This window comes from Notothenia rossii, assembly GCF_949606895.1.
Source record: "Notothenia rossii genome assembly, chromosome: 5".
NCBI lineage: Eukaryota > Metazoa > Chordata > Actinopteri > Perciformes > Nototheniidae > Notothenia > Notothenia rossii.
The window spans coordinates 24,988,567-25,003,154 of record NC_136903.1 but is presented as its reverse complement, the minus strand read 5'-3'; the positions used below and the strand labels follow the sequence as shown (position 1 = coordinate 25,003,154).

The 14,588-nt window shown below is 43.1% G+C and overlaps 1 protein-coding gene across 5 annotated transcripts in view; it reads right to left on the bottom strand.

Annotated features, from left to right (window-relative positions):
- hipk2 (homeodomain interacting protein kinase 2) overlaps window positions 1-14,588 on the bottom strand; it is a 79,187-nt gene that overhangs the window by 16,554 nt on the left and 48,045 nt on the right. For all 5 annotated transcript variants that reach the window (XM_079681745.1, XM_079681743.1, XM_079681746.1 and 2 more), the window contains 5 exons: window positions 8,778-8,901; window positions 8,059-8,178; window positions 6,163-6,249; window positions 2,359-2,543; window positions 1,463-1,625 (listed from right to left, as the gene is read on the bottom strand). In XM_079681745.1, coding sequence (XP_079537871.1) covers window positions 1,463-1,625; window positions 2,359-2,543; window positions 6,163-6,249; window positions 8,059-8,178; window positions 8,778-8,901 — 679 coding nt within the window. The remainder of the gene's footprint in view (window positions 1-1,462; window positions 1,626-2,358; window positions 2,544-6,162; window positions 6,250-8,058; window positions 8,179-8,777; window positions 8,902-14,588) is intronic.

The following is a 14,588-nucleotide window of genomic DNA, read 5'->3' as shown; positions in this document are numbered from 1 at the left end:
AATCAGTGTGTAAAGTCATAAAGAAATCATATTATAAGACCATTTAAATGTTACAGAATCATAATGAACCAAGATAACGAGCTGCAGCGAAACTTGACATTTAATGCCACGGCTTCACTATCTATCCTCCAAATCAATACGCCTTACTGAAGTTATATTTCCCCATAACTGTCACTCTCTAATTATGTAAGCTTAGGCAACTGTCGCATTTCTTGACCAGTAATAAGACATACTCAGACAGCCTGGGAACATCCTGGAAACAAACAAATGCTTTTAAGAGAGACACCGTTTGCTCGTAAGTAGTATTTGCTCTACAAGACGCTGTCTAATTTTAGCCCTTTCATTAAGCGTACACAGGGGCGGATGGAAACACAGAGACAGCGCTTTCATTTTTCATTTGCTCTCTTTAGCGTGTTCGATGAACACCAGGGGAGAGAACATAATCAATATGCCACTGTGGCATTCATCATAAACAAGCACAGAAGCAGCAAAACACACGGCAGAGATGCATTCTGGCCTTGCAAATGAATCGTACTGAATAAATCACTAACTTAAGTCTGTCTATATGCCCCGAGAGCCGGGCGCGGAAAAAGACAAGCCGAGGGAATGTTAATCCATTTAAATCACAGCTAGATGGGGGTTTTTGTCGCATGCTACACAGTGTGAGCCGGCTCGATATAGTTGGTGATAAAGAACTCTGTTTACTGAATAAGAGGGGCGGGAGGAGGGGAAGACAGCGGGATTTGTAACCAAGCACAATCTGGAAAACCTTGCAACACGACGCTCCGTGATTCCGGCGTAAGCCAGCAGTCAGCAATTTCGATTCACAAGACCGTACGGGAAAGAAAACGGAAAAGCACCACAGGCTCAACCCGAGGAAATGGGAGGAAAGAGGAGAAGACAGAGGAGGACAGGAGTGAGAGGAGGGGAAAAGAGAGGAAGCCTGGAGAAGGGATTCTTAAGGCCTGAAAGCCCCAGAATGCAAGGCAAGCAGGAAGTGGGGCTTGTCATGTGTGTAATCAGCACTTTGTGACAATCCCACAGGACCTGGGGCACAGACAGAAATGCAGGCAGACAGATATCCATGCACCAAGGCAGAAAGGCAGGCGAGTAAGAATGGAAACGTGCAGACAGACAGGAAAAAACATCCACTAAAGAAAAAGAACAAAGAAACAAACAGGCGCTCATGGGCTGCTGAGCTGGTAAACTACTGACAGTTGGGCGTTTAAAATACGATTATTTGGTTAAGACAGCATTTGACTGGGCGTCTAAGCAAGACGCATCTTTCCTATTGTTGCTCGAGGCTTTCAGCTTTAATTATCCATTGTGATACATATACACGATAAATATTCCACTTCTCATGTCTTTTTTTGCAATGGAAACGCCGTAAACCATAGTTAAATTAATTAGCATCTCTCAGCATAAAAGTTCTCCCTCAGCATACTGATGAAGGAGGCGTTACCTGGCTGTGCACAGTGTTCAGCTGGTTGTTGAAGGTCATGGTGAGGTTGGTGGAGGTGCTGGGGGCCAGGTGGGTGATAAATGGCGTCTTGCTCTGGTTGACCGCGTCGTACATGTTGACGCGACGCTTACAGATCTCCATGTTTTGGAAGCACGACTTCACACTGTACAGGGAGGGAGACAGAATGAGTGCATTGTCATAATCAGAGGTGGGAAGTAGTAGAGTACAAACACTTCGTTGCTGTACTTAAGTACATTTTTCTGGTATCAGTAATTTACTCCACTACTTATTTTTCTGACAACTTTTTACTTTTACTTCTTACATTTTTAACACAAATACCTGTACTTTCTACTTCTTACAATTTCAAAACAGGTTTGTTACTTTAGTTTGAATGTGTGTTTGGTGGCGTGATCATTATTATTTAGAGTCATTGCGTGCCTATTGATTTTAACACAATCCGTGTATCCATCATATCCTGGTCTTCTCTAAAGAAGAGGGACCAATGAGAACTCGGCTTGAGTCTATTCCCATCATCCTCTGAACCAGAAGCAAAGTAGCCCACTTAGTTTTTCTTTGCTTGTGTTCTAAATGGTTGTTGTTCAGTGTTGAAACATTCATTAGCTAACAATGACATATTTACAATTTGAAATAGAATACCTTTATTGTTCTATTAATATAAAGTGAGGTCAGTTACTCTATAAATAACTGTTGGTAGTTATGGGTACCTTTTACTTAAGTACATGTTGAAGCCAGTACTTCTTTACTTTCACTCGAGTAAAGAAATGTAGTCGGTATTTTTAAACAAGAGTATCTGTACTTCTGGATGTGTGTACTTTTGCCATCTCTGGTCAAAATTCACTGTTGAAATGATTAATAAATAAACAAGCGGCACGTACTGTGTGCTGTGGGGGAAATCGAGGAGGTGCGTCATGGTGACAAAGGGGTGGTTGAGCGTTTCGATAGGAGTGATCCTCTTGTCCGCGTCGATAGTTAGCATCTTGGTTAACAAGTCGATGAACTCCCTCCTGTCAGCCTTCTCCGCCAGCATTTCGCTCCCCTCAAGGTCCGACGTCATGTTCACCTGAAACAGACACAAGCATCTTAGCATAATGACCCATTCAAGGTCTCTAATGTGTTGAGAACGAATTCCCCCACAGTTCATTCCCATAGAGAGGCCTATTAATACTTCATCAGTTAGGGTGCCAGTGTGAGTGTCACAGGGCCCAGTGATAACCTTGCACCTTAGTGACATTTTAAACATTTGCACTGGTATTTATAGTGCCACTTGAAATATCTCCTGGCGCCTTCGTTGAGATTTTTATCTATTCCTGAGATGCGAAAACAAACAAAAAACATGGATGCAATAAATGCTGCCCTTGGCTAAGTTCACAAAGGACCATTTTGTGAGAGCCTCAGAGAAAAGCTGACATGAGACAACCATAATAATATATTTTGAAGAGGTTCTGGGAAGCTGCCTTGGAATATATCTGTATTAGACATTGCAGTTAAGGATGTGGATAAATACTGGGCACAGCAGCAGATTTCTCTTGTGAAAAGCTACAAAACTGTTGATTTTTTATTTGAGCAGGGTTTACTTATACATGTGGGGTAAAGAATGAAGGGAGTGGGACAAGGTCGTGATATAGCTAGTATGAGTTTGAGCAAACAAGTAGATTGTCAGGCAGAGACAGGGACAGTTGCAACAGAAAGGCAGCCTTGTTTATTGTGACTGCCATGCAGCGGGAGCAGGCCTGTTTTTAATAAAGACGCAGCACTTATCTGTAGGCCTGCTCCAGGGGCTATCAGATGTGCTGCCAGTCAACACCGCAAATCTGATTCAATTATCTTCCTCTATGCAGGTTATTCAGGCTCTGTAGCCATTCCTCTCTGCTTGCCACCTCCGCTGGCTGTGATAAAGGAATAATGTGCGGAGTGAGGTGAGAAATAATCACATCGTCCTCTGCTAGAGGAAGAGATGACTTTGGGAAATGTACACAGTTTGGTTGGCACATGCATAGCATTTGGGAGGCGTGCCACAATAACTCAGGCTGAATAAGAAGTAGCCCCATCATTTTCCTATCATCCATTTAATTAAGATATGTGAAATATAGTAGATAGGAAATGCATGTCCCGTGCTTCATTTTCTCTCAATAACAGCAACATTTGACATTTTCTAATCTTGGCTTGAAATTAAAACGGTCACTAAGACAAGAGGCTTCGAATAACATGGTCAGCCTTGCGTGCCTTGCATGTCAACGGCTGTTTATGGAGCCACATCTGTGCCGTGGGGAGCGCTGACAGGCCACTCTGGAGTAAGGGCAGGCATGGCAGATGTCGAGCAGTGAGACAGATCGGGCTACGCCTCGGGAGATGAGGGCTATGCAGGCAGGATGCAGGCCTTTTTCCTGCACAACAATATGACGTGTGCAATAAACTCGACTTTTCAGAAGAAGTAGAAGAGAGGAAAAGTGCATTTTTAAGTGCATGTAATAAAAGAAAGATAAGGTGCTGCACCTCCTGTCGTGCCTTCACTCCTATCAACAGAGATATTGAAGGATTGCAGATCAAAGTCAATCCATTTTCCAAGCGGCCGTCTACACCAGGCCTGCAGCGGGGTCCTGCATTTGCTCTAAGTTGGTCTCTGATTTACACAAATTAGATATACTTGTGACTGAAGTCTCCCCACATTTCCCACGACTGAGAGGAGGTTCATTATCTCTTCCTGGCACCCAGCCTCTGTGTCTTTCAGGGCCTTCAGCTACATCATCCATTATACACGCGGAGACAGATGTCCACAATGCTGACTTGTTTATACGGTCGGGATGGTGAGATAGGGCAAAATAGGCAGTTTTCTCCCACATTAGGCTTTTGCAGCTCTGCTATGTGTTTTTGTATGGAGTCTGGCTGCAGCAGCGGGAGGAAGATGGGACTCGTTGCTTGAAGCGTAGGAGACAGAGATGACCCAGGGGATATTATACCGGTGCAGGTTGGTTTCATTAAAGTCTGTGCTGCCTGTGTGTGTGTGCTAACTGTAAACGCAACAAGCCCAGGCAGCGATGCTATCTTTTCCCAGCCGACAGCATGTTATTCCAGACAGGCCTGACAACGGCCCTGGGCGTTACTGGACAACCATAATTGTCTCCATCACTTAAGTCTCTCCCTCCACTGGACACATGGGCAGGCCTGGTTGCATATGACCATATTCCAAAAGAAGTAATTAACCTGCTTAGCTCTGATCTCTTGGTGCGTCATTATCAGAGGTATGATCGAGGTGCACGATGACAAGAGAGTACTGTCACAGATTTCGAAAATGCCCTGGGAAAAAAACATTGTAATTTTCCATCACCGCCGCCATATCTGCCAGCAGAACCAGTATTTGGCTGAGTGAGGGTGGACAAAACAAGACTCGCTATCATCTCCCCTGTCAACCACGTCCTATCAAAATGTCATGGCTACCTGTGAACTTTCCCACCGTTGTGGAGGGATGAATTCAAACGGAGTCATAGAGGAAAGTGACATTACATGTAGCCGTGTTCGTGAGATATTTTCCATATAAAAGTGTGCTATATAGGGCACTCTCAGTGGTTCCCAAAGTGGGGTCAGGGGCACTCTGCCATGGACTCTGGGAAAAGTTTTCATAAAAATTCAGAAAAGGCATCATTGCACACATTTTTTTTGTAAATGTTTGAGTCTAAAAAACTTAACAGATCACATCCTTATCCTATGAACTGTATATTATTTCAAATACTTTAATGAGAAACTGTGTTAATGTAAGCACTAAGACAAAAAAACTTATTTTGACATTATTATAAACTTGAATACATTTTTAAATTAGTCTATATTCGTCTATTAAATGTTCTTTTGGTACAGTGTTACTTACAGCTATATTAATTAGTGTAAGTGTATTGTTTTATGGGTATTCTGTGTTGAAATAGTTCACATATTTTGACTACATCAGATCTAATATCTTTCTCTCACATTTCTATTGTGTTGTTCTTTCACATAAACAAGAACGTGCAAGAGTAAGGGGCCTTTGGCAATAAACAAAAAACCTCACTTCTAAACAAACAGATTCCCAGAGGTGACATTCAGGGCTGTAGGGAGAGAGGAGCTAAACAGCTGAGTCATGAAGACACAATATGGTGTTGGTCCCACTGAGCTGATCTAAGAAACTGGGTGTGTGTGTGTGTTTCTGTGTTAAGAAAGGGTGGGGGGTAAATCATTTTGTACAGTTGCCCTCTTCATGTACTATAAACGTACAAACTGAAGACCTAGCCACAACACTCACTCCAGCATGAAAAAGAAAAGCAAACTTTACATCGACGTTAACTACCCTCACCACATGTTCGGCTCAAATGTCTGTCTGTAACTTATTACACAGCAGTGGAGCAAAATGAAGAGAAGCCAGAGGCAGAGTTGAGGAGGAGTTTCAGTGAACAGCTGCTTTCATTTCACCCTGTAAAGTTCCATATAGGAGCCAAGCTACGACGCATCTGGAGATCAGGCCTTGGCAGGATAAATAGTTTAAAGGGTTTCAAATATTTGATAGATAATTCTCGGGATGTGATGGATCAAACCAGCCCTGAGAAGACCCAGCAATGGAGCTTCAATTGCCAGAACAGGTGTATTTGATTCATGCAAAAGACAAATATTGTACAAATCGTTGGGAAAAAAGAGTAATGCTCTCTGAATTAGCATACCTGCGCCATATCATCCAAACAGTTGAAGATGTACTTGCGAGCCTCCTTGGACTTGATCCCCGTTTCACCCTCGTGGTCCTCTTGAATCTGCGGGAGACAAGAAGCAGATGTTCCTCTCAAATCCCATCACACTTCCCCTCTGGAAACGCACTATTTACATTTGGCTCATTACAGCCTCTTGTTGGTGATATGCAGCAGGACTCCGTTTGCCCTCTGAGCAACCCTGGGGTAGCACACAAACACTCATCTAGCAGCCGGGGGGATGGCATGCAGAGGCACACACTACATCACTGAGACAATATACAACATTTAAACTTCACTCCACACGCGTGTTTCAAACACCTGGACACGCGTTAAAGTAAACTGTGTGAAAGTGCACGGACCAGTATAAACACATGCGAGGATTTTCAAATGTACACAAAACTAATCTGTGTTGACTATAGAAACCTCCTGACTGAACACATGATATTTTTTAATTACAGTCAGCAAAGACATGCAGCTGCCATTACGTGGACACATATGGCAAGGTCGAATTAAAGCTGAGCAATCACTCTTCAGAGTGGAAAAGAGTGGTCAGGATGGCTTCATGTTTAATTTTCCACATGCCAAAGACAGAGACTTTACAGCAGCGGTGTCAAGAAGAGCTAATAATCTGTCCCTGTGTCAGTTCTGCTGTCAGCTCATATCTTCTGTAACTCAGAAACCCCCTTATTAAAGAACAATGTGTTTTAAAAAGGACTTTCTATCCATAAGGTCATAATTGTATATATCTATATATCAATCATATTAGTTATATTACCTTTTTGTAAGCAGTTTCAAGTAGGGAATATTTCCCCTCTACTTAACTAAACCTGTATCAGCGCACATCAAGCTAGCTAGCTAAATAACTATACAGCTCTGCCAAGGAGGATTGCATTAATATTTGAACCTCACGCTTTCATTGGCACAAGCCTCTAGGCATTGAATTAATGTACGCTTCCTTCTTAATAGGTGACCAGTTGGAACGTGTAGTAAGGCAGAAAGAAAATACTTCCTACATGTAACTGCGCACAACAACGTCTGTGATTTATCTTGAGTAACCGGGTCATGATTTTGCTTTTGTGTTTTTCAAATGTATTTTTTGAGCATCACGAGCTGAATGCCATCTAGTCTAATTACATTCTAAAGAAAGCAGACTTTTCATATATCCCCAGCACTCACACAACCTAGATTAGTAAATAGCACTAAAATTAGGAGAAAGAAATGTATTTCGGATTAGCTGTGAACTGTCCCTTTAAATTTGCATGCAAAGGCTTCACAACATTTACTTGACAACTTCTAAAAGCCTATGTGCAGCTAACTTAAGGGCATGTACACTATGTACTCTATGTTGCTTTATGTCTTCATTTCAAGGCCCTTATCATCATCATCATCATCATCATCATCATCATCATCATCATCATCATCATCATCATCATCATCATCATCATCATCATCATCATCAGTGTTTTCAGTTTGGTATGTCACTGGGATTCATGAAAAAACTAAGGCACTCGTCTCTTCTCCTAGACACGATATAACATCAATCTAGAGCTGGATTAGTATTTGTGAGTAATTCAATCCAAAACTTAGTAACAAAAGTTTAACTTGAGTTAATAAGGGTAACAAAAGTAAAAAAGTGGACCTGCTTACAGAGTGGCCTACATGGAGGGACATTGGGAAGAGTTAGAGCAGACACCCTGGGAGCTGGATTCATCCGGCAGGGCTTCAATTTGCCAAACCCTCAGATAAATGTTTCCTTCATTACCCTCTGACTTTGCTTATAACCAGGGTCATCAAATCTCCTGCTCTTTTAAGGATGTTGTTGATGCTAGCTGGAAGTAATTGCTTTGTTAGTGTCTATCATTCAAGCCGTACCTTAAGTCTCCAGAGAGGATAGGTGGAGTCGGGGTCTCTGTTGAAGAACCTGGTGGTCTTTGTCCCCGCACTCAACAGATACTCCGCAGGCAGACCCTGTGTCTGTGAGATGTATCGGATCTGCAAAACAGTAGATGAAACAATGTAATTTGGGACTTTTCCCCTCATATGCATGATTGAACCATTAGGAGCATTAAATTAAGGAGCATGGTTATTCTTCCCAGTGACAAAAAGAGATCAACTTTACGATGGAGGCTTTTCTGGCAGATTGAAAATCTAGGCTGACATTATGCAGCAATATGCGCAGCACCCAAACATGACCTCAGCTGAAGAGTTTAAGATTGATTTGAGACTTGTAAATGAGACACTTTGTGTAGTTTTTTGGGAAAAAATCAGGCGAGCTTGTTCAGTGATGGAGCACAACTTGCTCAAGGTTTTCCCACCGAGCCTCATCTGACTGATAGAGAAGGGGGAACGCGGCGATGTCTTGCTCTGGAGCACAGGGGCTGCGCTAATTGGACAAGTGGCTCTGTGGCATCTGTTCAGATAAACATGGAGGCTGCGCAAGAATCATCAGGGCCTGTCAGGGGGATTCAGAGAAGCATCCCACCCTCCCAAACACACTCGTGAGTGCACACTTGCGAGGAGAGAACACACACATGAACACAAGTGACCGTGAAGGAAGCAGTTTGGAGGAACAAGCTGCAATCGTATGTTACCTGATCGTACTCTGAGGCTCCGGGGTAGAGGGGCCATCCCAGGAAGAGCTCCGCTATCACACAGCCCAGGGACCACATGTCTATGGCCTCAAAGAACGGCAGGCCCAGGATGATCTCTGGAGCCCTGAGGATACACAATACGCACAAAATGGTTAGAAATCTCACATAAACTGATGTGGTGGTGGAATGTAACGAAGTGCATTTACTCAAGAATTGTACTTTCAATATATTTGTACTTCATTTTTCATTTATTCTCCTACGTTTAAAAAGAGGAATGATGTACATTTCACTACATCTATTTGACACTTCTTATACAAACAACAATTAACGAACAACAATATATATTAACCAGGAGTTTTAGCTCACATCTTTACCTGTTCAAATAAAAATGTCCAAAATTCTCAAAACTTGTATTCACAAATGTGTTTAATTATTTGCTTAGTGGGTCAAATGTGACTGACAAAGACATACAAAAATGAGACATACTTTTATAACTGCCATAACATTTCCAATTTCAATATAAGTCCTATGCTCAAAGGCCTGGAGCTTTTTTTCATACTTTCTATAAGATCAAAAGCCCAAATAATCTTGTTGTATATGTAGAAGTGAGCTGGGAAATGTAGACAAGTTTTAAGCAACATTCCTGAACCCAAAGCGATACAATTAGACAAGATACACAAAAGAGTACACATTGTGCTTTAACACACTTTTCTAGTTTCACTCCAAGACAGACAATCACTCAATCCATTCATCTCCAATGCCTGAAGGCTGTTGTGTTATCTTAACATTGATCTCTCAGTGTAGCCTTGTGGGGTCTTCCATTTTCCCATCACTTGTTCAGGCAGTTTTCAAGGTGTCACACTGCAGATGAGTGATTGATAAGCACGCAGGAGCACCAATCAGTGAGCCCCATCTCTGGTATTTAGACAAGGGGACTGTGGGGAGGCAGAGCGGTATGTTTACAGAGTTTCACGACCCAGGGCCACAAAGCAATGTGGAAGCAATTAAGCCATGAAAATAAAACCAACGTAAATATTCTGTAGAGCATGCAATGAGCTCCATCCTGCCTTTGAGTTAATAATATCTTTGCCTAATTCCCAAGCTTTTCCCAGTCAAACATATATGTGCAGGGCAGTGAGAGGACAGGAAGAGACCATTTCAATGGAAAATGACATAAATATCTATAATTTGAGAAAAAAATATGAAATATTACTTCAGTTATTTGAGCAGCACTGCAGTCCAAGACAATTGCAGACACTCATTCAACATGTTTTATATCCTGTCAGAAAGACTAATACGCTTCTGGTGAGCTCACATCTCTGATGGGGCTTAAAATAACCGAGAACACAGTGACTTTGCTCTCCAACGATGCAAAGCACTTTCAAGAGGTTTTCTGGCTGTCGTCACAATTTGGTTGGCGTTAATTTGAAATTTGAAATGTTGTCACCTATAGCCAGGGGCGCCGCCAGGGATTCTGGGCCCCATGAAAAGATAATCACATTGGTTACTTAAACTTTTTTTTCTTAATGTTCTAAAATGGTTTGGGCCCCTGTCAGTCACGGCCCTGAGAATCGTCCTAACTTTTCACTCCCTTACGGCGCCCCTGCCTATAGCTGCAAATAATTGGTATAGCCCTCTATCTATAACTTTAATCTAGATTGAACCATTGCAACTGAGATCATTCTCTTTTTGTTAATAACACGTCTACAGCACACAGGATCTTAAAGCTGATCTTGGGAAAGTTTCTCATTCATGGCCGAGTTCAATATGATTGGCGTGACCATGGTAACGAGGCTAGCGCTCCCCCTTAAGCCTGGACGGGCTCTGGCAGGGTTTTGGGTCACAGCGAGAGAAACGAAGGGGCCTGGCGTTGATCCCGCTGGAACTGTAGGTACCAGGGAAACAGAGAATGTGGAAAACAGCATGAGGGGACGCTATAGGACTTTATATGCCTGTAGGGGGGGCCATGGGTGAGCGCTCTGAGGGCTTGGAGGAGAATGAATGAACATACTTCGCATACTTAAAAGCTAATTTTCAACTGTAGCTCCCTGCCCTCTATTCACTGCTCCCTGACAACAACAAAAAAGCGAAAGAGGGCACCGAGTATTATAGAAAAGCAGAAAACCATAGAGGATGATATTCTGCGTAAAAAAGTGGAAGAGAGTTCAACAGCTCAGTGAAGAGCTCCTGTCACAGAAGGTGATTATTGGGGTCTCGAGGGCAGCTGGGGAACAGACACCAAGACAACATTCTAGCAACAGTATTGTGGGGCACCACTACACACCGATACAAAGACACCTTCACACACAATGAGCCGAGACGTCTATCAAGAGCCTGCCAAAGAGGGATAAAGGAGTCTGCTAGGAGGTGATAACAGCGTGAACAGTGAGGTCTGATGCAGGTAGGAGAGACAAGAGATGGACACCAAGACTGAGGTCAGCATGATCCCCTCTAACAGCCTGTTAGAATGGCTGGAGATTCACTGCAGATGTCACATGTGAAACAGTGAGGCAAGAACATTGGGAATATTTTAAGTTAAAACTTCCAGAAAGTTGTGTGCCCCTTTTAATTTCAGCAAGAGACTCGCTCAATCAAACTTTTGGTAGCCAGCACATGTTCATTAACACACTTAACTTTCCTGTAATCCAGCATTGCTTTTTAGTCAAAAGTCAATTTAAATGGGCCCTATTATGCTTTTCACTTTCCTGTATTGTGTGATATATGATTGTGTGCATGTTAATTGGTCGGCAAAGGCTACAATTCCAAAGTTCCCTCCAGAGGGAATTTCTCTCCCACTGCCTGAAACACTTCGATTACTGCCCATCCACACAGCGTGGTGCATTGAAGCTTGCCGGCGGGCGTGTCTGAAACTCGACCAACAACCAATCCCATGAATCTCCCGTCCTGGACACACAACCACGCAGTTTGATTGGCTAGAGCTTGTACTGGCATATGTTTCGATTGGCTGACGCTTCCGTCGAAGCTTCAAAAGTTGAACATTGATCAACTTTTGCAGCGAGCAACGCGTAGCGACGGAACCACAATGCAGTTCGGCGAAGCGTGACGTCACCCTATTCAAAGTGAACGGGCAGAAGCGTTGAAGCTTCAACTCACGCCGCCGTGTGGCCGGGCCGTTAGACTCCTTTGTTTACTTCTGTAACATAGTGACATGAGCACATCACCGTCAAGCTTCTATTGGCTGGAAAAGAGGTGCTGCAGCACTGGCAGTATGAGAAAAATAAAGGGCTTTTTGAACATTAAAGCATGTAAAAATGTCACAGTAGAGTAACAACATACATTTACTAAACCTGAACATTTGCGTAATAGGGCCCCTTTAAAGTTCTTAGTAACTGGAGTCAAATCACTCACAACACAACAAAAGAAGAAACTATATTGACAAAATCTTGATATCGACTGAACGATAGACAGAGGTTTGTGTTCTATTTATATATTCAAATATCAGTGTTTGTACTTTCAACTCTTTGCATATCATGCCGTCTGTGCTTAAGTTGATAATAGAAACAAGCAGCAATCAATCACCCTGGAACAGACATTGTGTTTTCTACCTCTGCAATTCTTTTTAAAGTATAATGAAACCAATACAGCGCGGCAGCGCAGCAGTTCTGTGTTCCATTTGTCAACTAAATAGGATTCATTCCGACACAAAACACTTACAGTATATACCCTTTTTTTGTGAGGGTGAGTTCTCCAAAAAAATAATTTGACTTTGAGAACGGCACATTATATATAAGGGAATTGCAAATTGCAAAAAGTGAGGGTGTTCTAACAACATGAGGTTTTTTCTTTTTGATTGGGTTGCAAGGAAATTCTTCCCACCAGAACGCATTGTGGAGATGAAAGCCACAGGAAACCCTTTCATGAGATGTTCCTCCAGATCACTGTGACTCCAACGAATACATGCAGACCCAAAGACCTTCAACTTTCCCTCTTTCTTTTTTTCCTTTTACCAAGACACTGAACTAAGTCACTTCAAACCTCAGTTCCCATCATGGCATGTAACTCATACTCACCGACAGGCAAAAGACTGAATAACTGTGCCTCATTTGATGTCAAAGAAAGGTGGCATTCATAACAGCCAACTTCAACAAAATGTGCTTTCATTAGAGACAAATTAGTGCACGGCCTTCAGTTTTAGATCCATATTTCTATGCATGTGTTTATAGCTCTGTGCCACTTTGCCCTTGAGTGTGATGGAGAGATTTGCTAGTGTTGATGTTATGCTTGGATCCGTTTCAGCCTGAACCTTCCTGGGTTATGCTCCAGTGCTCTACTTAGGCTGTTCTCATGGCTCTTCTGCCTCTCACAGAAAGATCCTCCCGTTCAGCGAAAGACAGAGAGAGAGAAAGAGAAAAGGGAAAGTAAGGGAGGAAGAAAGGGAGAGGTGGTGCTCATGATATGAAACCACAAATGCAAATCTGGCCCTACCAACGCACTGCTGCCATCGCATGCAAAGCACCTCACAGCTGCTGCTGATGCAGACCTTTCACTGGCAGTGATAAACAGCACGCACATCTGCGCAGCTCACAGACCTCGCTCCTTTTCCTGCCCTTTTTCCTCTCTAAAGTAGCAGACGATATGAGATTTATGCAGATTGGACCATTTCAATTTTGTATGCTAAACTGGATGCAACAGTTTGTTTCTATTAAAGGTTACGGACTGTGAATGAGCAGCCAGGTGTTTTAGTGGTTGGCTTTTTGGTTAGCAGATTTCTGGGGTGTTTATAAAGCACTTTGAAACAAAAAGGGACACCAGAAAAATATTGCCTTACTCTAAGCCAATAGGAAATTGTGTTTTTAACATGTCTAAGAATCTTGCCAGTGGCTTTGGCTCAGCAGTTCTTTTGGGTTCTTTTAACTTTCAATAAATGATTGTCCGTACCAAATGTCATGGTTATCCAACTGATTGTTTGCACAGCACACAGGTAGATTCCCGTCATATCAAAATATAAACAGCAAAAGCCACACTGAAGGATTTTCTCTATGGAAAATGTGTTTTTTACACTTTTGTCCTGACTGGCTTAGGCAATAGTTGATGAGTATCCATCAGTGGTTCATCCAATTACCTGCCAAGCATTTTTTGAAAGTGCTTGCCCTTCAACCAACAGTTTCCAATGGCAGCTTCTTGGATGGCTCTGTGTAACAAACCATCCGGCAGTGTCAGGTAATCAAATATCAACAGTTACCATAAATATGAACAACATGGTGGAGCTGGAGGAAAGATTGTGAGCAATCCACACTTCTAAACTACTTTTCGGCCACCTGGTAATCTCTACAATTTGAGGTGCATGGACACAACATCTGAGAGTGCTGCATTCAGTGCCAATGTATTACCCTTTAAGCTGCACCCCCCACCTAGCTCATCTCCAGTTGGCATGGCTACCACATGAGCACCTCTCGGAGGGTGGTGGTGAGCTTCTCGCTGCAGACCACCAATGTCAAATACAGTACAGACGGTGTGCAAACCACCGGCTAGCCAGAGGCTCAATGGGGACCCAACTGCATGAGAGGCCTCAGTGTTCGGGCTAGTGGCTCTGACAGCACTGGCCCTTGACAAAAGAAAGAGGGAGGGTGAGATGGGGAAAGAGATGAGGGAGAGAGGGAGGGAGGGAGAGTCTGCATGCTGACATCCTCCCAGCTGGCCTGGTCATTGATGAGCCCCAGTCCCCTTGGGAGCCAGAGATGGCACGACTCATGAATGGAGCCTTTCTTCTGCCACCCTAGCCCACCCCATCACCTCAGCCCCTTCACCCCGCTGCCAGCGCGGCCAACCCCAACACCTCACCCAGCCTCG